The sequence below is a fragment of the Scyliorhinus torazame genome, chromosome 19 (genome assembly GCF_047496885.1).
Source record: "Scyliorhinus torazame isolate Kashiwa2021f chromosome 19, sScyTor2.1, whole genome shotgun sequence".
NCBI lineage: Eukaryota > Metazoa > Chordata > Chondrichthyes > Carcharhiniformes > Scyliorhinidae > Scyliorhinus > Scyliorhinus torazame.
In genome coordinates this window covers 83,153,796-83,180,817 of record NC_092725.1, presented here as the reverse complement: position 1 = coordinate 83,180,817, position 27,022 = coordinate 83,153,796, and the positions used below count along the sequence as shown (strand labels likewise).

Sequence of the window (27,022 nt, the reverse complement as noted above, 5' to 3'; positions counted from 1 at the left end):
ATTGAGCTTCTCTGGTTGTAGGCCTGCGTCCATCCTGATGTAGTTTAGCTTATTAAATTGTTGTACCCTCAATAACGACGCTTAGAGAGTAAAACGGTAAAGAAGGCTTTAATAAGCTAAGAACTAGCCTGGTGCCGAGGCGGGTGCTTACTGGGTGCCTCCCACAAGGCGGCCCCTTGTATACGGCTCCCAGGTGGGCGGAGCCGGAGGCGGAGTCCCCCAGGGTTCCAAGCCCGGTCTTAAAGGGGACATCACCTTACATGATGCTAAGTGTACAGTAATACAGTAACCGTTCATCACACTCTGAATTTGCAGAACACATCAGCTAGATTGACTATCTACACAGGGGAGGCCATTAAGATAGTGGGGACGGCCGAAACACCTGTGAGCTATGGGCAATAATCTGTCCAACTTCTATTAATCATGATGTCTGCAAAGGACCACGCAAAGGGGAAATGCTTCGGAAAGCAGAAGCACAAAGGGACTTGGGAGTCCTTGTTCACGATTCTCTTAAGGTTAATGTGCAAGTTCAGTCGGCAGTTAGGAAGGCAAATGCAATGTTAGCATTTATGTCAAGGGGGCTAGAATACAAGACCAGGGATGTACTTCTGAGGCTGTATAAGGCTCTGGTCAGACCCCATTTGGAGTATTGTGAGCTGTTTTGGGGCCATATCTAAGGAAGGATGTGCTGGCCTTGGAAAGGGTCCAGAGGAGATTCACAAGAATGATCCCTGGAATGAAGAACTTGTCGTATGAGGAACGTTAGAGGACTCTAGGTCTGTACTCGTTGGAGTTTAGAAGGATGAGAGGGGATCTTATTGAAACGTACACGATACTTCGAGGCCTGGATAGAATAGACGTGGAGAGGATGTTTCCACTTGTAGGAAAAACTAGAACCAGAAAACACCATCTCAGATTAAAGGGACGATCTTTAAAACTGAGTTAAGGAGGAATTTTTTCAGCCAGAGGGTGGTGAATCTGTGGAACTCTTTGCCGCAGAAGGCTGTGGAGGCCAATTCACTGAGTGTCTTTAAGACAGACATAGATAGGTTCTTGATTAATAAGGGGATCAGGGGTTATGGGGAGAAGGCAAGAGAATGGAGATGAGAAAATATCAGCCATGATTGAATGGCGGAGCAGACTCGATGGGCCAAGTTGCCTAATTCTGCTCCTATGTCTTATGGTTTTATGGACCAAGTCGAATGGGCCATAGACTGGCTCAAATAAGTTAAACTCAACTGGTTGGAAATTTTCAGAGTTAAGGAAGGAGGCCGGCATGAAGTAAATGGGAATACCAGAATGTTTTTCAAGATGAACTTTAAAAAAATGAAAGGCAAAAGATTATGGAGACCCAGAAGCCATCCCAAAATTATTCAATTATAAAGCCTCTGCTTTATTGGAGAACGTTGAGTCTCAGTTAAAAAGGCTGGAAGAACTGGGTATCATCCAGCCAGTCCAGTTTGAAGAATGTGAAAAAGAGGAAGTTAAACCACTTAGCTGCTGTTGATCTAGTGAGGAGGAGCTGTCATACATAGTAAGAGTGTTTTTAAAATTGTGGTCAGTCACCCTCATGTGTCCATGCTGTAGGGGGGTGGGGGGGGGGGGGGGTGGGGGGGGGGGAAGGTGTGACCTGCTATTCCCGTGGTGGGGGAGGCTGCCCCACCTTGTCAGCAGGGTGGGGCAGGATTTGCATTGTGAGGGGAGGGGTCATCAACCCCGAATCTTGGTATCAGGCTGCCTGATCAAAATGACAGTCCAATATCGTGATTTCAACGGAACCAACAAACTCTCCGCCGTGCTTAAATTAGCATGGTAAAGGAGGGGGCATTTCATATGAGGCCCCGCTCCTAGAGCTAGTGAAGACCAGTAGCGATTGACAGCATGGACAGCATGGACACATGAGGGTGACTGACCACAATTTTAAAAGCACTCTTACTATGTATGACAGCTCCTCCTCACTAGATCAAAAGCAGCTAAGTGGTTCAACTTCCTCTTTTTCACATGAATCATAGCAAGAGTGGTTCTAAACACTGTGGTTAGCATCAAAGCAGGGTATTTGAGATGGATTCAAAAGTGAAGGGGAAGACGTCTGGTGATGGGAATCTGCTGAGTAGTCACACATCAGATGGCTCTCCTCCTACGAACCCAGAAATAGGCTCTTTTCCTCAAAATAGCCCGCTAAAACAGGGAAAAAAGTATTCCCGCACTCTATTTAACAATAGGACAAGAGAAGATGCTGAGCAACAGTACCTCCAGAGGCTGTAAGGAGACAAAAAAAATGGAAGAAACCAGGAGTAACAAATGGCCTAGACGGCAGACGCACGAGTCAACCTTGGCCACACCAGAACGAGAAGGACTGGCAAACCAGAAGTGGGGCTCCCTTTCACCAGAAGGCGGGTGGAGGAAGTTCCTCTCCAGAGAACGAAGAAAGCACAGGAAAGAGATAAAGACTGATATTCAAGTTGCGAGTAAGGTGGTGATCAAGGAGGTCTTGGCAACCGTGCAGCTGACATTGGACAATGCAGAGAGGAGACTGGAAGCCCAGCGGAACACCATCAAAGAATTGGAAAAAGCTTCCACAGGCCAGAGCGACTGGATCGCTGCCCAGGAGATGGAAATAGTGTTGCAGGGAAGTCTGAAGGGGAAAATAGAGGACCAGGAGAACCAGTCACAGCGCCAAAACTTAAGAATAGTGGGCCTGCCGAAAGGGATCGAAGGCAGGGATCCCAAGGACTATGTGGCCCAAATGCTGGAAAACCTGGTGGGAACATGAAATAGACCGGGCACGCAGGACACTCTGGCCAAAACCCAAGGTTGGAGAGCAGTCGAGGGCAATAATTGCCAAGATGCACCGGTACCAAGACTGGGAAAAAAATCCTGCACTGGGCCAAGCAGACAAGGACCTGCAATTGGAAAGGACACCAGATCAGGATTTACCAGGACATTGGGGCAGACCTGGCCAAGCGGCGGGCAGAGTTCAACAGGGCGTAGGCGGCCCTGTGCAAAAGCAAAGAAAAATTTGGGATGCTGTACCCGGCTAAACTCTGGGTCACGTTCCAGGGCAGGGAGCTTTTCTTCACGACCCGTGCAGACGTGGATAAATTTGTGCAGAACAGGCTGGGGAAACAGCAGCAAAAACAGCGGTGAGAAGATCACCCAAATGGACTGTAATCAACCTGAGAGACATTTTGCGCTAGACCGAACTGCCTCGCTCTGAATGCGGGAACAAAAGGGTAGGAAGGAAAGGGCGAGGGACTGTAATCAACCTGAGAGACATTTTGCGCTAGACCGAACTGCCTCGCTCTGAATGCGGGAACTAAAGGGTAGGAAGGAAGGGGCGAGGAGGAGAGCAGGAGGGGAAACTAGATAGCGAGCGATGGGTAGATACATAGTTGACCCCAGGAGGGGGGAGCACCACAATAGTGGGAAAGCTAGCACTAGGAAGTACGAGCGAGAGTGGTCCGCAGGGCAGCTCCTGCAAGAGAGAGAGCACCTGGCAATGGGGTGGTACACAACACCAACGGGGGGGACAGCTAGGGAGGAGACTGAAACATAGGCTGGGATTTTCCGTTGCGAGTCCGCCCCGCTACCGCTGCTAGTGAGGCGGAGGATTTTGCGCTTAGTCAAATCTCCTATGCACTGCAGTGGGACTGGAGAATCACGCTGCCATGAACGGACGGAGAATCCCACCTGTAATCTATGGGTCAGATAGAAGGGGAAAAGTGGATAGAAAACGAAGCTTCGAAAAGTAAAATCTCAGTTTTTAAAAATTAACTTCACCCAGTTATTATTAGATATATTCATATATTAAATTCACTATGTGGGCATACATATAATTTAATTCTTATTATAAGTATTTGCCAGACCAATAGTCTTATAGATGGTATTGCACTAAGTATTTTAATTGTTATGGGTGTCATACCTCAGGAAACACAGTACGTGAATTTTACAGTAAGTATGAAAACAAAAAATGCGGGAAAAACTCAGCAGGTCGGCAGCATCTGTGGGGAGAGAAATAGAGCTCAATATGACACATCTTTGGAACCAGAGAGAGGTGGAAATGGGGTGGGTTTTATTCTATTGAAAAAGGGGGCAGTGCAGGTGGAGCAAAATAGAAGGTCAGGGATTGATTGGAGGGCAGGAGAGATTAAATGACAAAGACGTAATGGAACACAAGACAAAGGGTGTGGTAATGATCGTATTAAAATATTGATCCAGAGTAACTGTTAATAGGATAATAACGGTCAACACTGTCTGAAAGCAAAATAGCAGAATGTGTTAATAGCAAAATAAGGGTCAGTTCTATGTGAAAACAAAACATGAGAACAATATACAGAATGGCACTTGAGGGTGGAGGTTCAAAATAGTGGACAGAGTTCACCAGACCATGAACTCTGTCCTCCATTTTGAACGTTTTTACGTTTCTACTTCTTTCCAGTTCCATTTGATGTGTGTTGAATTTTAAAAGACACGTTATTCTCACAATTTCCATTCCAAATGCAGTTTGCAACCAATAGTGACCCCTTTGCTGACATATAACTCACCAGTGACTTCCCAAAAGGGAAGGAAAAGAATTACCAGAAGATGACCATAGCAAAAGTAAAAAGAAAAGTTAAGCAAGAGAAACAGTCGAAAATAAAGACATGAGGCAGAAGAGAAGAGACAGAGAGAGAAACATCAACATGAATACAACAGGGTCTGAACATTTCCTGTGACTTACTGGGATCCATTTTGATAATTTTATCATTGTTTTTTGGCAAGAACAGAATTTGGTGAGATCAAAATTGCTGAAGGAAGATTCACCACTCTTGCAACAACATCCAACCTGTTCTCATTTTGACCTGGGCCAGACAAAGGTGGTCGCCAGGTCTCCCGCTGGAAAAATGAATTTATGCAAATTTGCGTCCTATAACAAACATAGGTTCCTGATTCCATTTTAAAATTACAATTGGTAGCATACCCAGTGGAACTCCAGAGAGAGAAGCTTAACCAACTGTGATTAAGGCTACTTGAAAATATAAAACATAATTTTATTTTGAAAGCAGGAGCATAAACATTTAACACAGACATACAAAATTTCTCACCGAAAATTATAACCTATTTATTTGAATGTAATCTTATATTTAAAAGAAATTTCCTATTCCTTTACAGTCACTAAATGTCCTCAACATATTTTAAAAGGTCTCTGCATGTTTGTACTTCTGAATGTATCTATGTAAGAATTACATGGGGGGGGGGCGGGTTGCTATTAACTAGTGGGCTAGTTGGAGAGATGTAAGGCTAAGGAAATGTAATGAAAGACAAGGGGGTGGATTGTCTGTTTCTGAGGCTAAGTGCTGACGCAACTGAGAATCCATGGTGTTTCAGGACGTGAAAATTGGCACAAAACCCCACACTGATTCTGCTACCGGTGAGGGGCGAGAATCGTAGCCATGTGAAACACCCATGGAACATGTGGAAAACGGTCCGAGAATCATCGGGTCCGTGCTGCACATGCATAGGGCTGACGAGCTAATGCCTACACCACCCCCCCCCCCCCCGCCCTCCTCCCCACACACACGCACCGGTTGTGCCGGAAAAGATGGTGGCGGCTGTGCTGGGCCGTGGTACCTGCCCACCTCGACCCCACAGCCCACTTCCTGGCCATCCCCCACCACTCATCCCAGCCATGGCAGAAGCCCCCCCGGCCAGCGGCACGGATCATGGCTGAGTGTGGCAGTGCTGGACACTCTCCGCTGGCCCTCTTTCTCCGTGGCCGCCACGCCAGGCTCATGACCGCAGAGACTACACGTGGCCCGCGCCGTCGGGAACTCGGCCCATTGGAGGCGGAGTGTCGCGGGTGGGTCCGCTAATGACATTCCAACGGGGTTGTGACTGCGCGCAGCGCGCATCCCGATGACGCCGATTTGGAGGGGGCGGAGCAGAGCGACCTGGCATACAATCAGCATGTGGCCCGATTTCGGCTTCGTGAGCCATTCTCCACCCGATCGCCGTTCCCAATTTCAGCGTCGGGCAATGGAGAATCCCGCTCAAGGTCCTTTTTAATGGTTAAAGCCTATGAACATTCTGCTGGCTAGCTGCTCACTAAAAAAGGCACCCCGAGGTGGTTCACCATCATTAGGTCCTGCAAAGAATGCATTAGGCTGACAGTCCGGATAAGTCATCAATGTGGATGGGGTGTGTGGTGATACACCACTGTACTTCCCTAGCATTGTACATAGTTATATAATAGTTGTGTGTAACGTGGCCCTGTAATACTGTGCATTGTACTGTGTATTGTACTGTAGCTCTGTCGAGGTTCGGTCACCTGTATGTAACCTGACCTGGCCACGGTGAGCTCCGCCTTGGCCACTCCCCCGGGAGTTAGGTATAAGACCCAGCTTCTGAGACCTGACCCATTTTGTCTGAGGTCGTCTGTGTCGGGTAAGCTTCCTATGTAGTGTATTAAAGCCTTGGTTAAAGTCTCACATGTCTTTGTGGTTCTTGACGCTTAGTGCATCAGGGTGGAAGGATTTAATTTGAAGGAGCATTTCAAATCGTCCAGACTCCACAAAGTTTTAAACACACCTGATTGATCTCCGCTTTGGGTGCTCTGCTCAGTAGGCAATTAAAACTGCATTAAGGTCTTACTGACTGCATTGGATCAAGATTTAAATGTATTCATAAGGATCCTGAGTGTGTCTGGCAGGCGCCTCAGTCAACCAAGAAAGCAGTGCAGTAAAATGGCTGGCAAGTGGGAAATATGTATGAAGCCATCACTCAGATTTTAATTGCGTGGCACAGGAAAATATGTCATGAAAAAGAGTAATTTGCTTTTAAGGCTTACTGCTCAAAAATGTGAATTAGGGGTTTGGACTAAGTTTTCCCTCCAATTTCCCCTAATTCCCTCTCATTCCTTGCATCTGCCTCATAACTCAGGGATTTTGCTTGAGTTTGGGAACTTCTGATTTGCCCCTGTCCATAAGATGAACATATGTTGCACACCTGTCATTCCTCACCATTTATTAGTATTGTAGCATTTTTCACTAATGTAGCATCCAAAAAGTTACAATGGGGAAGGTGGGAATTAGTTCACAGAATGCATAATCTCCAGTAATCTTTCCTGAGCAGTATGTATTCCTACTGGATACCATATACATTAAATTGAAAATTCCAAAATACTTCTGGATATGTACTCACCAAGAAGGCACAAAGCATGTAGAAACTAACAAAGTAGAAGAAAGCAAAATGGGTTCCACAATTCCACTCTGGCTCATGAAATGCTGACTCTTTCTCACAAAGTTTTCCTGGGAGACAGGATAACATGATCTCCTGCCAAGCCTCACCTGTAGCACATCTGAAAATGAAATCAAGTATGGTAATTTGTTTAGTTAAAGAACCATTAATCAAACCAGTATTCATTACTTTCTGTGGCATTTGCAGGATATGCTATATCCCAGTCTGTATTTGAAGTGAATGACATTCTTTTGTAAGAAAACAGTAAAATATATCCTGAAAATAACTGTGAACGAACTTCATTGCTGTTCACCATGGTTGAAAGCAAACAGATAAATATAGACAAATGAGTTGATAAACTTGTGCCCCCTCCAAACTCCCTTTTTGAGATGTTTTATTAATGTTTGTGGAACAGTCTTCCACTTAAGAAAATAACAGAACCTGTTTGTATTATAGTTTTGATAATACTGCACAAAGGCATCATGAACGGTGTGGAGGATATTAATGCACTCCAAGGAAGACACAGACAGGCTGGTAGTTTGCGTGATATATGACATGAAATTTAATGCAGAGAAGTGTGAAGTGATATATTGTGGTTGGAAGAATGAAAAATTACAAAATAAAGGATACAATTCTATGTCGCATGCAGAAGGAGAGGGACCCTGTGGGTGCGTGTGCACAAAATGTTGAAGATGGCAAGGCAAGTTGACGAACTGATGAATAAGGCATAATGAACAAGGAACAACACAACCTGTAAGTTTCCCTCCAAGCCACACACATCTCTCTTGTAACAATATTGCCTTTCATTTACTGCCACTGAATCAATAGCCTGGAACTGCCTTCCTAATGGCACTTTTGGTCTACCTTCACTGTATGAACTGCAGTGGCTATCCACCACCTTCTTAAAGGCGATTTAGGAATGGGCAACAAATGCCGGTCTTACCAGAATGTTCACATCCCATAAACAAAGAAAAATAAGTGCAGGATCCTGGGCTTTATAAATAGAGATATAGGGCTGGATTCTCCGTTTCTGGTCTAAGTGCTGACGGCAACAGAAGATCCGTGGAGTTCCACAACGGAAATTTCAGCCACTCACCCGCACCGATTCCCTTACAGGTGAGGGGTTAGCACCAACGCCTTGTGAAAAACTCACGGAACAAGCGAAAAACGGTGGGAGAATTGCCGGATCCGTGCTGGACACGCACAGGGCTGACAAGCTCCAGCCGCGTGTACCTTACAACCCCCGCACACGCGCATCGATCGTGCCCGTAAAGATGGCGCCAGATGTGCTGGACTGCATACCCGTCAGTCCCAATCCCACAGCCCACCTCTTGGCCATCCCCCAATACTCCCCCCCCCCCCCCCCCCCCCCCCCCCCCCCCCCCCCCAATCCTGGTCCTAAACTCAGGATCTTCTCTCTCATTCTGGGTGTGCAATGGATCAAAGATTTTTATACATATGGTACACCCAGTAATTTAGTATGACAACCAATTGTTGCAATGTCAAGTTAACTTATGAGCCTACAGATGCGCAACATTACCTGATCAAAAATCTCACCAGGCACTCAACTGTTCCACAAAATAAGACACACAAATTGAACACAAATGTTTTTTTTAAATTTAGAGTATCCAATTCATTTTTTCCAATTAAGGGTCAATTTAGCGTGGCCAATCCACCTACCCTGCACATCTTTGAGTTGTGGGGGCGAAACCACGCAAACACAGGGAGAATGTGCAAACTCCACACGGACAGTGACCCAGAGCCGGGATCGAACCTGGGACCCTCGGCGCCGTGGGGCCGCAGTGCTAACTCGAACACAAATTTTTAATGTATCTCCTCTGGATTAGTGAGTAAAAGAACCTCAGTCAATGTTCAACACTCTCTCTCGTTCAGTCTCTCAATTGGTGTGTAGCTCTTTCGTGGTTGTTGTTTATTTGTATACCAAACTGCATTTTATTCATCCCGGGCAACAGTTTACTTATGCCTGGAAACCAAGCTACAGTTCATTCATCTCGAGTAATCATAGTATTTATCCCTAGTAACCATGCTACAGTTTATTAATCTCTTATAACCATACTGCAGTTTGTTCAATTCTAGTATTCATGTCATAGTTTATTCATCCTGAACAACCATGTTGGTTATCTAAACTGCAGTTTGTCGGTTCCTAGCAACTGCACTGAATATAGCAACTGTGCTGAAGGTCAGTAACCATGCTGCTGATATTTAAAAGAGCACCTCAAATAGGTAAGATCACTCAGAAAAAGCCCCACAATTGGAGTAGCGTATGTTGATTTGAGCTTTTACACCATTAGATGTTGAAGGAAGGACTTCCGATTGCGGCTATGCGGAGCTAAGTCGCACGTTCGGCAGCTTCTGCTAAAAAGGACTTTTGGGCTCTTTTTAGGGCCCGTAACAGCGCTTGTTCAACGTTTCCCGGTGTGGAAGGGGACAGCAACATTCCCCCTATAGTGTTTGGATTGGACCAGGAGTGGGGCGATTTAAAAAAAAAAAAAAAAAAAGTGGCACTGAAGCAAAGAAAGGTGCGAGGGAGGAGGACCAAGATGGTGGCGGGCGGAGACCAGGCAGCGTGGAGGCAGTGGGCGCAAGAGCAGCAGGAGCTTCTCCAGCGCTGTTTTAAGGAACTGAAAGCAGAGCTGCTGGAGCCGATGAAGGCTTCAATCGATAAGCTGCTGGAGACCCAGACGGTCCAAGGGGTGGCGATCCGGGAGGTCGGCAGAAGGTCTCGGAGAACGAGGACGAGATACTGGGCCTGGCGGTGAAGGTGGAGGCACTCCACAAGAAATGGCAGGCGAGGTTAGAGGAGATGGAGAACCGGTCGAGGCGGAAGAACCTGCGGATCCTGAGTCTCCCGGAGGGGCTGGAGGGATTGGACGTGGGGGCCTATGTGGTCACCATGCTGAATTCGCTGATGGGAGCGGGGGCCTTTAAGGGGTCCTTGGAGCTGGAGGGGGCCCGCCGAGTGCTGGCGAGGTGGCCCAAGCCCAGCGAGCCGCCGCGGGCAGTTGCTGATGCGGTTCCACCGGTTTGCTGATCGAGAGTGTGTGTTAAGGTGGGCCAAGAAGGAGCAGAGCAGCAGGTGAGAGAACGCGGAGGTCCGGATCTACCAGGATTGGAGCACGGCGGTGGCGAAGAAGAGGGCCAGTTACAACCGGGCGAAAGGCAGTGCTGCACAGGAAGGGGGTGAAGTTCGGTATGCTGCAGCCGGCGCGTCTGTGGGTCACCGACACCATTATTTTGAGTCCCCGGGGGAGGCGTGGGCCTTTGTTCAGGCCGAAAAACTGGACTCGGACTAAGGGTTGGGGACGAGGGGTCGCGGTGGAGGGATTGTTGTGTTGTGTTTCGAGGGGGGGTTCTTTGTTTTTCGGGGGTTGATTGGGCATTGTTTTGATTAGGTCCGCCGGGTGGGCTTGTGGGGCGGGTAGGTAAACTGCTTGGGGGGGTTGATGGTCGGTAGGGGAGATGGGGGGGAAGAGGCCTGAATTGGGGGTAGTGGCACTGGGCCTGGAAAGGGAGCTGCACCAGGGGAGGCGGGGCCGGGCGAGTGGAAAGCGCGGGCTTTTTCCCGAGCTTAGGGTTGAAGGGACGGGGCCGGAGCTGGGAAGCGCGGGCTTTTTCTCCCGCGTTGCGAGTGGAATGGATGAGATCCTGCTGGTGGACAAGGGGAGGGAGGGGAAGTTCCACACTGGGGGGGGGGGGGGGGTCGATGGAGTGGCCGGGGTCAGCTGACTTACGGGAGTGCAATGGGGGGAGTAATGCAGCTGGGGGGTGGGGAGGGAAACCGGGTTGCTGCTGGAATGGCCAAGGGGGAGCTGGAGTTGGTAGAGGAGGTCTGGGCGGGGGTCTGCCGCTGTGGGGAACGGGTCGTGCGGGGGGCGCGGGCACGTGGCTGGCCTAGGAAGGGCTATGGCTAGTTGGCGGGGGAGGGGGTGAGTAGCCCCATGATCCGGCTGATAACCTGGAATGTAAGGTGACCGAATGGGCCGGTCAAGCGGGCCTGGGTGTTTGCGCACCTGAAGGGGCTGAAGGCGGATGTGGCCATGCTTCAGGAGACGCACCTGAGGGTGGCGGATCAGGTAAGGTTGAGAAAGGGGTGGGTAGAGCAGGTGCTTCATTCAGGTTTGGATGCAAAAAATCGGGGGGGTGGGGGTGGCGATCTTGGTGGGGAAGAGAGTGTCGTTCGAGGCGTCGAGCATTGTGGCAGGCAATGACGGTAGGTATGTGATGGTAAGTGTCAATGTATATGCCCCGAATTGGGACGATGTGGGGTTCATGCGGCGTATGCTGAGCAGTATTCCTGACCTGGAGATAGGGGGCCTGATAATGTGGGGGGGGATTTCAACACGGTGCTGGACCCGGCACTGGATTGCTCTAGGTCTAGGACGGGCAGGAGGCTGGCGGCGGCCAAGGTGCTGAGGGGGTTCATGGACCAGATGCGAGGGTGGACCCATGGAGGTTTGCGAGGCCGGGGCCAGGGAATTTTCATTCTTCTCCATTGTCCACAAGGCCTACTCCCGGATTGACTTTTTTGTCATGAGCAGGGCGCTGATTCCGAGGGTGGAGGATACAGAGTACTCGGCGATAGCCATTTCTGATCATGCTCCGCACTAGGTGGACCTCGAGTTGGGGGGGGGAGAGGGACCAGCGCCCACTGTGGCGCCTAGAGGTGGGGTTGCTGTCACACAAGGAGGTGAGCGGGCGGGTCCGGGGGTGTATAGAGGTGTACCTGGTGGTGTAAGTAGGGGTGATCTGGGAGGCGCTGAAGGCGGTGGTCAGAGGAGAGCTGATCTCCATGAGGGCACACAAGGAGAGGGGGGAGAGGAGAGAGAGGGAGAGGTTGGTGGGGGAGATGGTGAGGGTGGACAGGAGGTACGTGGAGGCCCCAGAGGAGGGACTGCTTAGGGAGCGGCGTAGCCTCCAGGCTGAGTTCGATTTGTTGACCACCAGGAAGGCAGAGGTGCAGTGGAGGAAGGCGCAGGGGGCGGTATAATACAGAGAAAAGGCGAGCCGGATGCTGGCGCACCAGCTTCGGAAGCGAGAGGCAGCTTGGGAGATCGGGGGCGTTAGGGATGGCGGAGGGAGCACGGTGCGAGTGCGGTGGGTATCAATGGGGTCTTCAGGGACTTCTACGAGGAACTGTACCGGTCTGAGCCCCCACTGGAGGAGGGAGGGATGGATCGCTTCCTGGACCGGCTGAGGTTTCCGAGGTGGAGGAGGGGCAGGTGGCGGGTTGGGGGCGCCGGTTGGGTTGGAGGAGTTGGTCAAAGGGATAGGGAACATGCAGGCGGGGAAGGAACCGGGGCCGGATGGGTTCCCGGTTGAATTTTACAAGAAGTATTCGGACCTGCTGGGCCCGCTGTTGGTAAGGACCTTTAACGAGGCAAGGGAAGGGGGGGGCTCAGCCCCAACGATGTCTAGAGCACTGATTTCCCTGATCCTGAAGCGGGACAAGGATCCCCTACAGTGTAGGTCATATAGGCCGATCTCACTCTCAAATGTAGATGCAAAGTTGCTGGCAAAGACTTTGGCCATGAGGATAGAGGACTATGTGCCGCAGGTCATACACGAGGATCAGACGGGGTTCGTGAAAGGGAGGCAGTTGAATACTAATGTACGGAGGCTCTTGAATGTTATAATGATGCCGGCGATGGAAGGGGAGGCAGAGATAGTGGCGGCGATGGATGCGGAGAAGGCCTTTGATAGGGTGGAATGGGGGCACCTGTGGGAGGTGTTGAAAAGGTTTGGGTTTGGGGAGGGGTTCGTCAGGTGGGTGAGGCTGCTATATGAGGCCCCGGGTATACTGGGGACGAGGCAGGGGTGTCCCCTGTCCCCCCTGCTCTTTGTGCTGGCAATTGAATCCCTGGCCATGGCGTTGAGGGAGTCAAGGAACTGGAGGGGGCTGGTGCGGGGTGGGAAGGAGCATTGGGTGTCGCTCTATGCGGATGATTTGTTGTTGTATGTGGCGGACCCGGTGGGGGGAATGCCGGAGGTGATGAGGATCCTTAGGGAGTTTGGAGATTTCTCCAGGTACAAGCTTAATATGGGGAAGAGCGAGTTGTTCGTAGTGCACCCAGGGGACCAGGAGAGGGGGATTGGTGAGCTCCCGCTAAAAAGGGCAGAGGAGTTTCCGGTACCTGGGCGTCCAGGTGGCTAGGAGCTGGGGGGCCTTACATAAGCTTAACTTCACGAGGCTGATGGAGCAGATGGAGGAGGAGTTTAAGAGGTGGGACGTGCTGCCACTCTCCCTGGCGGGTAGGGTGCAGTCAGTTAAAATAACGGTGCTCCCGAGGTTATTGTTCCTGTTCCAATGCCTCCCCATCCTGATCCCTAGGGCCTTCTTCAGGCGGGTTAACAGGAGCGTTTATGGGGTTTGTGTGGGCGCAGAAGACCCCGAGAGTGAGAAGGGTGTTCCTGGAACGATGCAGGGATGGGGGGGGGGGGGTTGGGTTGGTGCTGCCTCACCTCTGTGGGTATTATTCGGCCGCCAACGTGGCGATGGTGCATAAGTGGGTGATGGAGGGGGATGAGGCGGCATGGAAGAGGCTGGAGATGGAAGTCCTGTGTGGGCACGAGCCTGGAGGCGCTGGTGCCGGCGCCGCTGCCGCTTCCTCCAACGAGGTATACCACGAGCCCGGTGTTGGCGGCTACACTCAAAATTTGGGGTCAATGGAGACGTCACACGGGGGGAGGTGGGGGCCTCGGTGTGGTCCCCGATTTGGGGGAACCACCAGTTTGTCCCAGGGAGGATGGACGGAGGGTTCCTGAGCTGGCACAGGGCAGGTATTAGAAGGAGAGGGTGAAATTTGCCTTAAGGGGATCGCGTTCTTCAGGTGGTGGCAACTGTTCCTAGACTTCCTGGCAGAATGTTAGAAGCTGGTCAGCAGCAGCAGCAACCCGGGGGGGTGGGGGGGGGTGCTCGGGGGGGGGGCTGGGGGGTGGGGGGGGTGGGGGGTGCTGGGGGGGGGGTGGGGGGGGTGGGGGGTGGGGGGGGGGTGGGGGGTGCTGGGGGGTGGGGGGGGGGTGGGGGGTGCTGGGGGGTGGGGGGGGGGGTGCTCGGGGGGGGGGGGGTGCTCGGGGGGGGTTGGTTCGTTTTTCTTGAGTGGGCCTGTATATTTGTCGATGAAGGCTGTTAATTTATTATTTATGTATTTTGTTGTTGATATTTTGTGAAAATTTGAATAAAATTTATTTTTAAAAAGATGTTGAAGGAATAAAAAGGTTTCAGGGCAGACGTAATAGGGTGCAATCTGGCTTGAGGAAATAGAAAGATCAAAATTGACTTGAAAAAACCTTAGTTAATATACTTAAGTGTCATTTTCTGAATGTCTTAGGATAATAATTTTCAAAGTCGGGATTGCGACCCGTGGGTGGATCGCGGCGTGCGGGTGTCGGGAGGGTCGTGATGCCATCCAAAGCGGTGTTCCCGATCGCGGGACTTAATGCGCAATGGCCGCTGATGCTCGATCAATAGCTCCTGAGACGAGATTGGAGCCTGCCTGCTGGTTCCGCCCAGTAAGGCGGAGTATAAGAGACTGCGTCTCCCCAGCAGCTGCATTCTGTACCTGCGCTGCTGGGGGAAACATCTAGTGCAATAAAGCCTTCAATTGTCTCCAATCTCGTCTCAGGAGTTATTGATCGAGCATCAATTTATTGCGCTATGTAGCCGAGGATGGCTAGACGGTCGTTGCTGAACACGCATTTGTCCTTGTTATATGTTAGATTAAGGATTTTTGCGGTATGGAGGAATTTTCGGAGGTTGGTGACGTGGTCCTGCTCATCGTGGCCGCAGATGGTGACGTTGTTGAGGTATGGAAACGTGGCCCGCAAACCGTACTGGTCAACCATTCGGTCCATCTCCCATTGGAAGACCGAGACTCCATTTGTGACACCGAAGGGAACCCTTAGGAAGTGGTAGAGCCGCCCATCTGCTTCGAATGCAGTGTATTTGCGGTCACTAGGGCGGATGGGGAGCTGGCGATAGGCGGACTTTAGATCTACCGTGGAAAATACCTTGTATTGTGCAATCTGATTGACCAGATCAGATATTCGGGGGAGCGGGTATGCATCGAGCTGCGTATACCTGTTGATAGTCTGACTATAATCGATCACCATCCTATGCTTCTCCCCAGTCTTTACAATCACTACTTGAGCTCTCCAGGGGCTGTTGTTGGCCTCAATAATACCTTCCTTCAGTAACCGCTGGACTTCCGACCTAATGAAGGTCCGGTCCTGGGCACTGTACTGTCTGCTCCTGGTGGCGACGGGTTTGCAATCCGGGGTGAGGTTCGCAAACAGGGAAGACGGATCGACTTTGAGGGTCGCGAGGCTGCAGACGGTGAGGGTGGTTATAGGGCCGCCAAATTTAAAAGTTAAGTTCTGGAGGTTACATTGGAAGTTTAACCCTAGGAGCGTGGCAGCGCAGAGGTGAGGAAGGACCTAGAGCCGGTCATTTTTAAACTCCCTTCCCTGGACCGTGAGGTTCGCAATGCAGAACCCTTTGATCTCTACCGAGTGAGACCTGGAGGCCAGGGAGATTTTTTGGTTGACTGGTTGGATGGGAAGAGAACAGCGCCTTACAGTATTGGGGTGTATGAAGCTCTCTGTGCTCCCGGAGTCGATCAGGCAGGATGTTTTATGCCCGTTGATGAGCAGGGTCGTCGTCGCGGTCGAGAGTGTTCGGGGCCGAGACTGGTCCAGGGTCACCGAGGCAAGTCATGGCAAAATTTGGATGTTTTCCTTGGGCGGTGTTTGGTCAGCCGAGTCGGGGTCCTGAGAGTCCAGCCAAGATGGTGACGCCCACTGGTCGCACATGGTTGGAGGTGTACAAGATGGCGGCGCCCATCCGTTGCGCGTGGTCCCCGGGGGACAAGATGGCGGTGCCCGGAGGCCGCACGTGGTCCTGGAGAAGGAAGATGGTAGCGCCCGCTGGCCGCCCGTGGCTCGTGGAGAGAGTTGTCTTGGCGGTCCCGGTTCGCCCCCGGAGACCGCGGCGACCGCCCGGGCCTGGCATACTGCCACGAAATGGCCCTTTTTGCCACACCCTTTGCAGATGGATGAGCGGGCCGGGCAGCGTTGCTGGGGGTGCTTGACTTGCCCGCAAAAATAGCAGCGGGGCCCTCCGGAGTTGCCTGGCAGTCTCGCAGCGCAAGCTTGTGGGGGATGGGGGATGCATGGGAGTCGGCCGCAGATGGGGGGTTCCACGCTGTCCAAGGGGCTGCCGCGCGGTCAGGGACGTAAGCGCCGGCGTTTCAGGAGGCCACATCCAGGGAGCTAGCAAGGGCCCATGCCTCCTTGAGGCCCAGTGTCTCTTTCTCCAGCAATCGCTGGCGGATTTGGGAGGACAGCATACCTGCAACGAAAGCGTCCCAGATCAAAAGTTCTGTGTGGTCCCTGGCCGAAACTTGCGGGCAGTCACAGTTCCTCCCTAACACCAGGAGCGCACGGTAGACCCCCTCCAGCAATTCCCCGGGGATTTGTCGCCTCATTGCTAGCAGATGTCGGGCGTAGATCTGGTTTACAGGGCGAATATAGTGTCCTTTCAGCAGGGTCATTGCGGCCTCGAAATCGTCCGCATCCTTGATGAGGGTGTAGATCTCTGGGCTTACCCTCGAGTGGTGAACTTGCAGTTTCTGGTCCTCCGTAGGGTCAGTCTTGGCCATCCTGAGGTTCCCTTTGAAGCACGCCAGCCAGTGTTTGAAGGTTGCCGCTGTGTTTGCCGCGTGGGGGCTGAGTTGCAGACACTCCGGCCTGATTCGGAGCTCCATTCTTTAAAATCTAGTGCAATAAATTGATGCTCGATCAATAACTCCTGAGACGAGATTTGGGACAATTGAAGGCTTTATTGCACTAGATGTTTCCCCCAGCAGCGCAGGTACAGAATGCAGCTGCTGCGGAGACGCAGGCTCTTATACTCCACCTTACTAGGCAAGCAGGCAGGCTTCACCAATGAAAATAGCAGTCTCAGGTACCTCCCACACCAATGGTCTTACATCATTATTCAGGGTACCTCAATACCCCTAATACCGACTACCACAGCCGCAGAAGCTGGCTTTTATAAATGACGGCTGCAACCGGCTTTCAGAGTGCGGGCGCGCTGCGCATGCGTGCCCGCTCATCAGTGTGCAGCGAGAAACACCGCCTCCTCCTGACGTCAGCCTGCTGACCCAGGAGAAGATTTTTTTTTTAATTCAATACTGTCTTCTTGCCTGAAGCGGCAGAGAGCAAGACACGCACCCCGAACACTGACATCATATGCTCTGGGCCCGATTGTGTTTCATCCATTTTGTCAGCAGCAAACAAGCAACAGGAGGGTAAAATTTAAAATGGATCATTTTGTAATAAGAAAGAGAGGGCAAGAGACACAAACAGGCCAGGATCTCAAAGCTAAACCTGCTGGAGAGAGTGGCTCAGGAGATTCCACAGCAGGACAAAGCAGTGATGGTGTGAGCTGTTCAGGAGAATCCACATGATAAAGCAGTGCTGGTGTGGTCTCCAGGACCTCTGATGAGCAACCCATACACAAATGTAACATTGAATGACAAAGCAAATGAGATCATGAGGACCAAGTAGGCTCACCTGTCACGTTAAAGGTAAACAAAAATGGTGGTCACGAAGTTTGGGTGGCATGGGTCGCGAAGGTCAACCGGTGTGGGTCCAAAAGGTTGGCAGGTTGTTAAAAATGGATCCCCGGAAAAGATTTTTGGAAAACACTGGTCTTAGGAGATACATTTCTGTTTACTTTTATGGTCTTGTCAACATTTCCTCCACCTAATCTCTGCAATGGAGTGCTTTACTGGCATGAAGAACTGACAAAACAATCCAAATAAGACATGTTGGATCATGTGTAAGATGAGGCTGCAGTGTAACTGTACAGCACATTGCCAGAGTGGTAAAGATGTAAGAGCTCGGCTTCACACAATAACAGGATAGGAAAAACTGGAGGGAAAATCAACTTGGATTATTGCTAGATATTTGCTAGTGAATGACTAAATTGCAACAATGACAGAAGTCAAATAGTAAGGCGATTCTTTGTTTTCATTCAATAAATAGTTTGTAGTTAAGGAAGAATTTTGGATTAGAACAAATTAGGAGCAGCAATTTAACTTTTTATGGGATTTTAATACACTAATAGTATAATTCTAATATTCTGTAATACAATTACTGGTCTTCTCTTCTTTTCCACATGCTTTTAACATTCTTAAACCCCAGACAGACATACAAGGAATTTGTAAAGAACATTTGCCCAGGCAGTACATAAAGTTGAGCAATAATTCACTTTGATACAATGAAATAAACACAAAGTACTGAATTGGATTAATGGCTTTAATCTAATTCAGAAGTTCAGATGGATCCTATATTGAGTAATGGTGTCTGTGATTGATTACAGGATAGTCTGTAATTCAGGGGTTCAGATGGTTTCTGTTTTGGAGTATTTATAAGCCTATAATATATCTGAGGGGCCCACATGTTGCCATTTGTTTGTCACCAGAATATTTGCTACTGTGTTGCCTGCCACACAATAACCTTCATATTTCTGGATTTATTTGTTATGAATTAAAATGTATTGTGAATTAATGGAGTTTGTTTGCAAAGATTCACACTGAGGTCAGATGTATTGCTGGCTGTTTTTCAAAGATGTGGATGGGAAACCTTAGAATACCAGATTGCAAAAGGATCTGACAGAATACCAGGCCATGAATTGAATTCACCATCCCTAACATCACATGCAACATTACATCAGATTATGAGATTCATTTTTTCCTGTTATGTGGAGATTTCTCCCAAACACTTTCTAACTTTTACTCAAATTCTAATTTGGACCAGTCTGACCAAAAGGCTAGACATGAGCCCATCCACAGATTTGGTGCCAGTGATGATCCTTCACCAGTAAATGGGATACTATCAAGTTCAGTAGTGGCCATGGTTGGAACTCCTATTCCTCTCTCAAATTGATTAACTATGTGAAAGATCGTGTTGATGAAGTTAAACATATAATGCTGCTGAGCAGTACTAACCATTGTGTTTATCTTCTTTCTTTCTCTGGGAAAATTTTGACTTTCTTGACCTGTTGGGAGCGGCTGGGTGGTGGTGGTGAGGGTACAATGTGAGAAACAGAAACGCCAGGTTCCTTGCCTGTAAACTGGCCATATCGAACTGCTTGGTTTCCAGTTGGGTGGGGAGTAGGCTGCAGGTGTAATCCTAATTGGGGTGTGAAAAGGTTTGGAAATCCTTGAGGGTGTGAGGGTTGAACCTTGAAAGGATAAATCCTGAAGATACAGATAAGGTTAGTCTGATCCCAGAGTAGGGGGTAAAAGATCAGAGGCCTGAGTTATTGATGTTGGGAAAGGGGAGATTGAAGGCCTTGCAGGGTGTGATGGGACAGTGGAAGGGTGGGGTGAAGGGAAGGAGCTGGAGGGAGGGAGGTTAGAGGCTTGGTTGTGGACATTGAGGGGGGGGGGGGTGAGTGGGAGGAGATCATAATGACGCAGTAGGGTGATGGAGTGATATCACAGGAAGTTGGAACAGACACCTGGCTAAATTTGTTTTTTTTTTAAAGTCTTGATCCCTCTTGCGGTGGCTTTCCCAAGGTTCGGGTAATCTGGCAGGCCTGAGTTAAATTTTAAATGGTGAATAAAAATAAGGTACACAGCCACATTATAACATGTAGAACGTCAACCTGCTTCCTGGAAGTTGTAGTTTGGGGTCAGGATAACACTTTACCCCTCCATGCAACCCAAAGTCTATTTTGGGGTTAAAGTTTCTTCTCTCTGCACACAATCTTAAATCCACCAGATGGAGCTGCTAATCTTTATTGCAGATTCCAGGATTATCTACAGAATACTACTAGTTTAGCTCTCTTGTAGAGAACTGGTTTGTGATACTAAGCAAGGCCAGCAGCGCAGGTTCAATTCCTGTACTGGCTAAGGTTATTCATGAAAGCCCGCCTTCTCAACCTTTCCTCTTGCCTGAGGTGTGGTGATCCTCAGGTTAAATCACCACTCGTCAACTCTCCCCTTCAAAATGGAAAGCAATCTATGGTCATCTGTGACTATGGTAACTTTACCTTTACTACTAGTTCAAGATACACTGCATGTCAGTACTAGAAAATTTAATACATGCTCAGGTGTTGACTTTTCTCTCTCCACCAGAACAAATCACTAAATGTAGCATTGTAAATGACCAAGTTTATAAAAAAAGAAAAAAATACACACAAGTCCATCTCTAGTGGAATAGCATTGAAATCCAGAGAGGGAAAGCATGAATTTCAGATCTGTAGCATTGGTGGAGCTGCACTTTGGAAGCCAGAGACTCCTTGAATGGACTCTGGTTGTTTCCAACATGGTGTTCCATACTTGGAAGGATGCTTGAGCAGTCATGCCAGATCGTGATGCCAAACAGCTGTACTGGCTGATTTGATGCTCGATTTAAATGGTCCATGGAAGTGCATTTGATGTATTAATTGCCATTCACCAAAAACATTCATTAAAGTTGCAAGAGGGATCCAGTATTAACATAATTTAAAGGGCCAGAGATAACTTGTAGGTAAGTTAATTTACACTAACTTCTGGAATTGTAAAGTCACTGGAAGTGTCTTTGGAAATGTTTTGGTGAGCTTTTGGATTTGGTATGGAGTGTTGCTGCATCCTCAGAGGGAGGAATATTTAGTGGTTTGTTATCACAAAGTCTGAAAGAGGTATGGAGGGTGAAGTTGCAGTACCTCTGGATCTGCAGTATGACAGGGGGCTGGAGCAGAGACTGCAGAGAAGGCAAGCTCTATGCGATGCTCTCAGCCATGTTGGAGCTGGATTCCATGTCTTCCTGTATGTTGCCCCCATCAAAGTCCTCATCTGAGTCCCCTGTAGCAGAACACACTGGTAACCTTGCCCTCTGGTGAGTTGGCACAGGAACCATCCTTTCTCCCCAGTTCAACCGTCCTTTCAACCAACAGGTTGTGGCCGACTCATGCCCAGTGACTCACCACATGTTCAATACTAATCTCTAAGTTACATGCAGTATCAGTATCTAGCTTGGTGGCTACGAGTGTTAAATCAAATGATGCAGCCTCTTCAGCAGTTTTGTGATGTTACTTCTCTCTCTCTCCTGGAAGTGGCTGGGCTAGTGGCAATTCTTGGATGTCTGAAAGCAGAAAATCATAAAAAGGATGGTTGGGGTGAGAGAATGAGGTTATGATCGTCCCATAAGTAGCTTGTCAGATAACAGAATGAGGGTGAGCTGAGAGTTGAGCAAGGGCATAAGGCAGGAACATCCTCGATGTTTTCAGCTGCGTGGATGCCACACAAGCTCTATTGCAGCCGGTCCTATGATGCAGAGAACCATCTCCTCCATAAGGCTCAGGAGGTGTAGGCATCCTTATCTTCCACTCGTTCTGCTTTTCTCTCTACTATTGTGTGCCACCTTTCCCTGCAAAAGAGGAACAAGAATGTAATTGATTGTGTAGTGTTTGAGTGATTGTTTGAGTGATGTGGCTGAACAGCTGAATAGCTGGAGATTTGTGAATGCAGGAAGAAGTGGCTGCGCGACTGACATCATTAGAATGTATGTGAGGGTGAGGTGGAGTAGCTGGATGTTAGACATGAGTCCTGAGTATGGGGGACTGCTGCTGGGTGAGTGACATGGATGCAATGCATCCATCAGCAGCATAGATTGGGGACGCAGTGGATATGATTATTATGTGGCATGTCCCGTAAAGGTACATTCATTGACCTTGATCATTAGACCTCTTGTGATTCTGCTGCCAGGTCCTTGGGGCAAAAACAGAAAATAGGAGCAGAGGAGTAAGCCATTTGGCCCTTCAAGCTTGCTCCACGATTCAATATGATAAGGGCTGATCCTCTATCTGAATGTCATACTTCTACACTCTCACCATATCCTGTGACACTTTTAGAAATCTATCTATTTCCTTCTTCAATATATTTAGTGACTTGGCCTCCACTGCCTTTTGTGGTAGAGACTTCCACAGATTCACCATCCTCTTGGAGAAGATGTTTCTCATAATTTCAGTCCTAAATTGACTTACCTGTATCCTGAGACTGTGACCCCTTGATCTCGACCCCAACCAGAGGAAACAACATCCCTGCATCCAGTCTGTTCAGCCATGTCAGAATTTTATAAATTTCAAGGTCTTTTATTACATTTTTAAAAAATCAATTTGCAGGATGTGGGCGACACTGGTTAGGCCAGCATTTATTGCCCATCCCTAGTTGCCCTTCAGAAGGTGGTGGTGAGTTGCCTTCTTGAACCATTGCAATCCTTCAGGCGTAGGTACACCCACTGTGCTGTTCGGGAGGGAGTTCCAGGACTTTGTCCCAGTACGAAGTCTTACAACACCAGGTTAAAGTCCAACAGGTTTGTTTCAATGTCACTAGCTTTCGGAGCGCTGCTCCTTCCTCAGGTGAATGAAGAGGTCTGTTCCAGAAACACATATATAGACAAATTCAAAGATGCCAAACAATGCTAGGAATGCGAGCATTAGCAGGTGATTAAATCTTTACAGATCCAGAGATGGGGTAAACCCAGGTTAAAGAGGTGTGAATTGTACCAAGCCAGGACAGTTGGTAGGATTTCGCAGGCCAGATGGTGGGGGATGAATGTAATGCAACATGAATCCCAGGTCCCGGTTGAGGCCGCACTCATGTGTGCGGAACTTGGCTATAAGTTTCTGCTCGGCGATTCTGCGTTGTCGCGGGTCCTGAAGGCCGCCTTGGAGAACGCTTACCCGGAGATCAGAGGCTGAATGCCCTTGACATTCATGGGACAAACATGGGACACAACCGACAGAATACCCTTCGTCGTCCAGTACTTCCCCGGAGCGGAGAAACTACGTCATCTTCTTCACAGCCTTCAACACGTCATTGATGACGATGAACATCTTGCCAAGGTCATCCCCACACCCCCACTACTTGCCTTCAAACAACCGCGCAACCTCAAACGAACCATTGTTTGCAGCAAACTACCCAGTCTTCAGAACAGTGACCACGACACCACACAACCCTGTCATGGCAATCTCTGCAAGACGTGCCAGATCATCGACATGGATACCACTATTACACGTGAGAACACCACCCACCAGGTACGCGGTACATATTCGTGCGACTCGGCCAACGTTGTCTACCGCATACGCTGCAGGAAAGGATGTCCCGAAGCGTGGTACATTGGCGAGACCATGCAGACGCTGCGACAACGAATGAACGGACATCGCGCAACAATCACCAGGCAGGAATGTTCCCTTCCAGTCGGGGAACACTTCAGCAGTCAAGGGCATTCAGCTGGTGCGGAAATGACATCTCCGGGCGGCGCATGCGCGGGAGCGTCAGCGGCCGCTGACAGCTTCCCACGCATGCGCAGTGGAGGGAGTCTCTTCTGCCTCCGCCATGGTGGAGACCGTGGCGGAGGCGGAAGGGAAAGAGTGCCCCCATGGCACAGGCCCGCCCGCGGATCGGTGGGCCCCGATCGCGGGCCAGGCCACCGTGGGGGCACCCCCCGGGGCCAGATCGCCCCGCCTGCGCCGCCTTGTCCCGCCGGTAAGGTAGGTGGTTTAATTTACGCCGGTGGGACAGGCATTTTAGCAGCGGGACTTCGGCCCATCCGGGCCGGAGAATCGAGCGGGGGTCCCGCCAACCGGCGCGGCGCGATTCCCGCCCCCGCCGAATCTCTGGTGCCGGAGACTTCGGCAACTGGCGGGGGCGGGATTCACGCCAGCCCCCGGCGATTCTCCGACCCGGCGGGGGGTCGGAGAATCTCGCCCCAGGTTCCCAGAGAAGGGGTCATACAGGAATGTTTTAATATTGCCTTACAGAGTGGTACCAGCTCCCTCCCCTGCTGTGATAGCTGAGATGCCTGTGGTGGACATTTTCTGTATTTTGGAATGAGTAAGGGTCCTGACAAAAAGTAGCCCAATCTACACCTGTGCAAGAGCAGACTTGGCAATCGGAATAATAGGTGCTGTGTGCGACTCTGCTGCAGGTGCAAGATGGTGGCAAGCGAGGAGAAGTTGAAGTACAAGGTGCACTTTTTCTAGCTTCTTTCACACAGCCACTGCACTTCCCTGCCAGCCAACAGCTGGAAAACCCTTTCTTGCATGTCAGTGAGGTTTCACTCCATCCTGTGTAAAGTGACATACAAGGGTATATGGGCCATAGATTTGGGTCAGAATGCACTCAGAGCCCACTCTTATCATGGACATGAACATCAGTAGAAATACCTGAGACATCATGGCATGCTAAAGAGAGACTCCTCCAATCTCTCTGCAAAAGTGCTCACAGCCTCTGGAAATGCGAACAGAAGCACCCACATTTCCAGTTGCTTCTCCACAACTTCTCTATTTGTGGATGATTCCCAAGGCTTAGTATCTACATCCAGCTGAGCAGAACAGAAGCGTCCTGAACTCTCCGACTGAGTCTCTCCACTGCAGTCTCTGTCTCAACATCTGCTCCTGCCCATAAATTATGTGCTTGTCATCATGTTACAACCTAACTATCTTCATGCCAGTGCCCAGGAGGTGAGCCTATCTGTGCTCTTAGAGAATGTGCATTTTCCAAATGTTTGCCCTCATCTGAGGACTCCTCGGCTTACTCCACCATAACATCTCCTCTATCACGCTTGAAGGACCTGTGGGGAATAAGACATGAGTTGTTGCTGATATGGGGAAGGAGTACAAATTTAATATAAATCATATTGTATCTATGGGCCATCCCAGCTCTCTATTGCCAACAACTAATACATGTTCTACCCTGCCAATTTTAAAGTTGCCTTTCTCCAATGCAGTCAGGGTGGCTATGTCTGAAGTCCACCTCTGGTTCTCCGCTTCTCCCTGCAAATGTGTGCTCTCTTCTCCTGTAAAGTGAGAAGGTAGAGTGTTGTAAAGTATGTTTGCTGAGGATGGGATAATAATATTTGAGGGGGCTGACTGTATGGGATAGATGTGAGATGGCAATAATATAAGAGTTAATGAGTGTTGGTTGTTCTGATGGAGATACTTGGAGAGAAAGGGATGTGTGGAACTGCAAGTTGGATTGGTCAGAAGAGTGCTGTGCAGGAGAATCCTGGAAGATAGACAGTGAAGGATGCTACTTGAAAGTGGTATGGCACTCAGCCTGCCTAATCTAATGAATAATAATTCAACCTTTTCTGACACTGAATCCAGATCCTGAGCACTGCACTCCTATTGGTCAAAGCCTCCGCTACCTCCAGCGACACCTGTTTAGGTTACATACCTGGTCTCTTCTCACTCAAGAGTTAAGAACATCTCCTTTCCTTCCATGTTCTTACCTTCAATATGCTTCATAAGCAAGGTTTCTTGCAGACATTCCAATCCCTGCATGGTGCTTTTAAATAGAGAGCCTTCAATGTCAGAATGTGCATCATCTACAATCTGCAATTGATTGGGAAATCCTGAAGCCGGATTCTGATGCTGTGGCTAAGTTAAAGATAATAACAAAGGATTCCTGACCCAGTCTCCCCACTGTGTGTGTATTTGTTCAGATAAAATTGCATCCTAAGTATTAATTGCAGCTGAGTAAGGTAGAGTTTTTCCTTTTTAACTGGCTGATCCATTGTGTGTGAGTCCCTGGTGATTACCAACTTTAATGCTTGGAATGCATCACGCATACTCAAGACCGATTTTTAAATTTACATACAAACATACGAACAAGAAGCAGGAGAAGCCCCTCGAGCCTTCTCCACCATTTAATAAGATCATGGCTGATCTGATTGTAACCTCACATCTGCATCCCACCTACACCAATAACCTATCACCCCCTTGCTTACCAAGAAACTATCCATTTCTGCCTTAAAAATATTCAAAGACTCTACTTCCATCACCTTTTCAGGAGAGTTCCAAAGAATCACGGCCCTCTGAGAGAAAACATTTCGCCCCATCTCTGTTTTAAATGGGCAAACCCTTATTTTGAAACTTTATCCCCCAGTTCCCGATCTCCCACAAGAGGAAACAGCCTTTCCCCAATCACCCTGTCTGACGAGACCTCTCAGAATCTTATGGGCTGGACTCTCCGATTCTCAAACTATGTCCCGACGCTGGCGTGGGAACAGTGGCCTTTTACGACCGAAAATTTGGAACAAAACAGCCACCGAACCTCAATTTGGCTGGGGACTAGTGGAAGGCAGCGTGGAGCATCTGGCTCTAGCTGCCGATACGGCCTGGAGAATTGCCGGGTCCGTGGCCTGCAGCGGCCGCTTGTGCAACATTGCGTCGGCCGCACGCGGATCTGGACTGCAAAATAGTGCCCCCACTTTGGCTGGCCGGTGATCCGGGGCCACCCCTCACCAGTGCCCCCAGCCCCTGCCAAAGTCCCAGCTGCCCGCAGATCAGCCATTCCCCGACTGTGGTGGCACTGGACTGAATCCGCAGCCACCATGCCGAATTCCCGACTGGTAAGACCATGAGAGACCCACGGTGTTGGGAACTCAGCCGGTTGGGGCGGAGCATCAGGGTGTGGGCCACGGGCAACGTCCTGAGGCCGTCGATACGGCATACTCCTAGAGTATGCCGCTTTGGAGAGGGCGGAGCATCGCGAAAGCGTCGCAGCCCCCGATTTCAGCGGAAACGGGTATTCTCCGGCAAATCGCCGAACGTGATTGTGGCTTCGGTGACTGGAGAATCATGCCCAAGATGTTTTAATTAAGTCATCTCTTACTCTTCAAAACTCCAACGGATGCAATTCTAGTCTGTCTAATCTTTCCTCATAAGACAACTTGCCTATTTCAGGTATTTATCTGATAAACCTTCTCTAAGGGGCAGCACGGTAGCACA

General features: G+C 49.5%; 1 protein-coding gene across 5 annotated transcripts in view; it reads right to left on the bottom strand.

The window, feature by feature from the left end:
• The window catches only part of cacna1c (calcium channel, voltage-dependent, L type, alpha 1C subunit), a 1,623,635-nt gene that overhangs the window by 197,549 nt on the left and 1,399,064 nt on the right, over positions 1–27,022 (bottom strand). For all 5 annotated transcript variants that reach the window (XM_072484617.1, XM_072484613.1, XM_072484615.1 and 2 more), the window contains one exon: positions 7,180–7,336. In XM_072484617.1, coding sequence (XP_072340718.1) covers positions 7,180–7,336 — 157 coding nt within the window. The remainder of the gene's footprint in view (positions 1–7,179; positions 7,337–27,022) is intronic.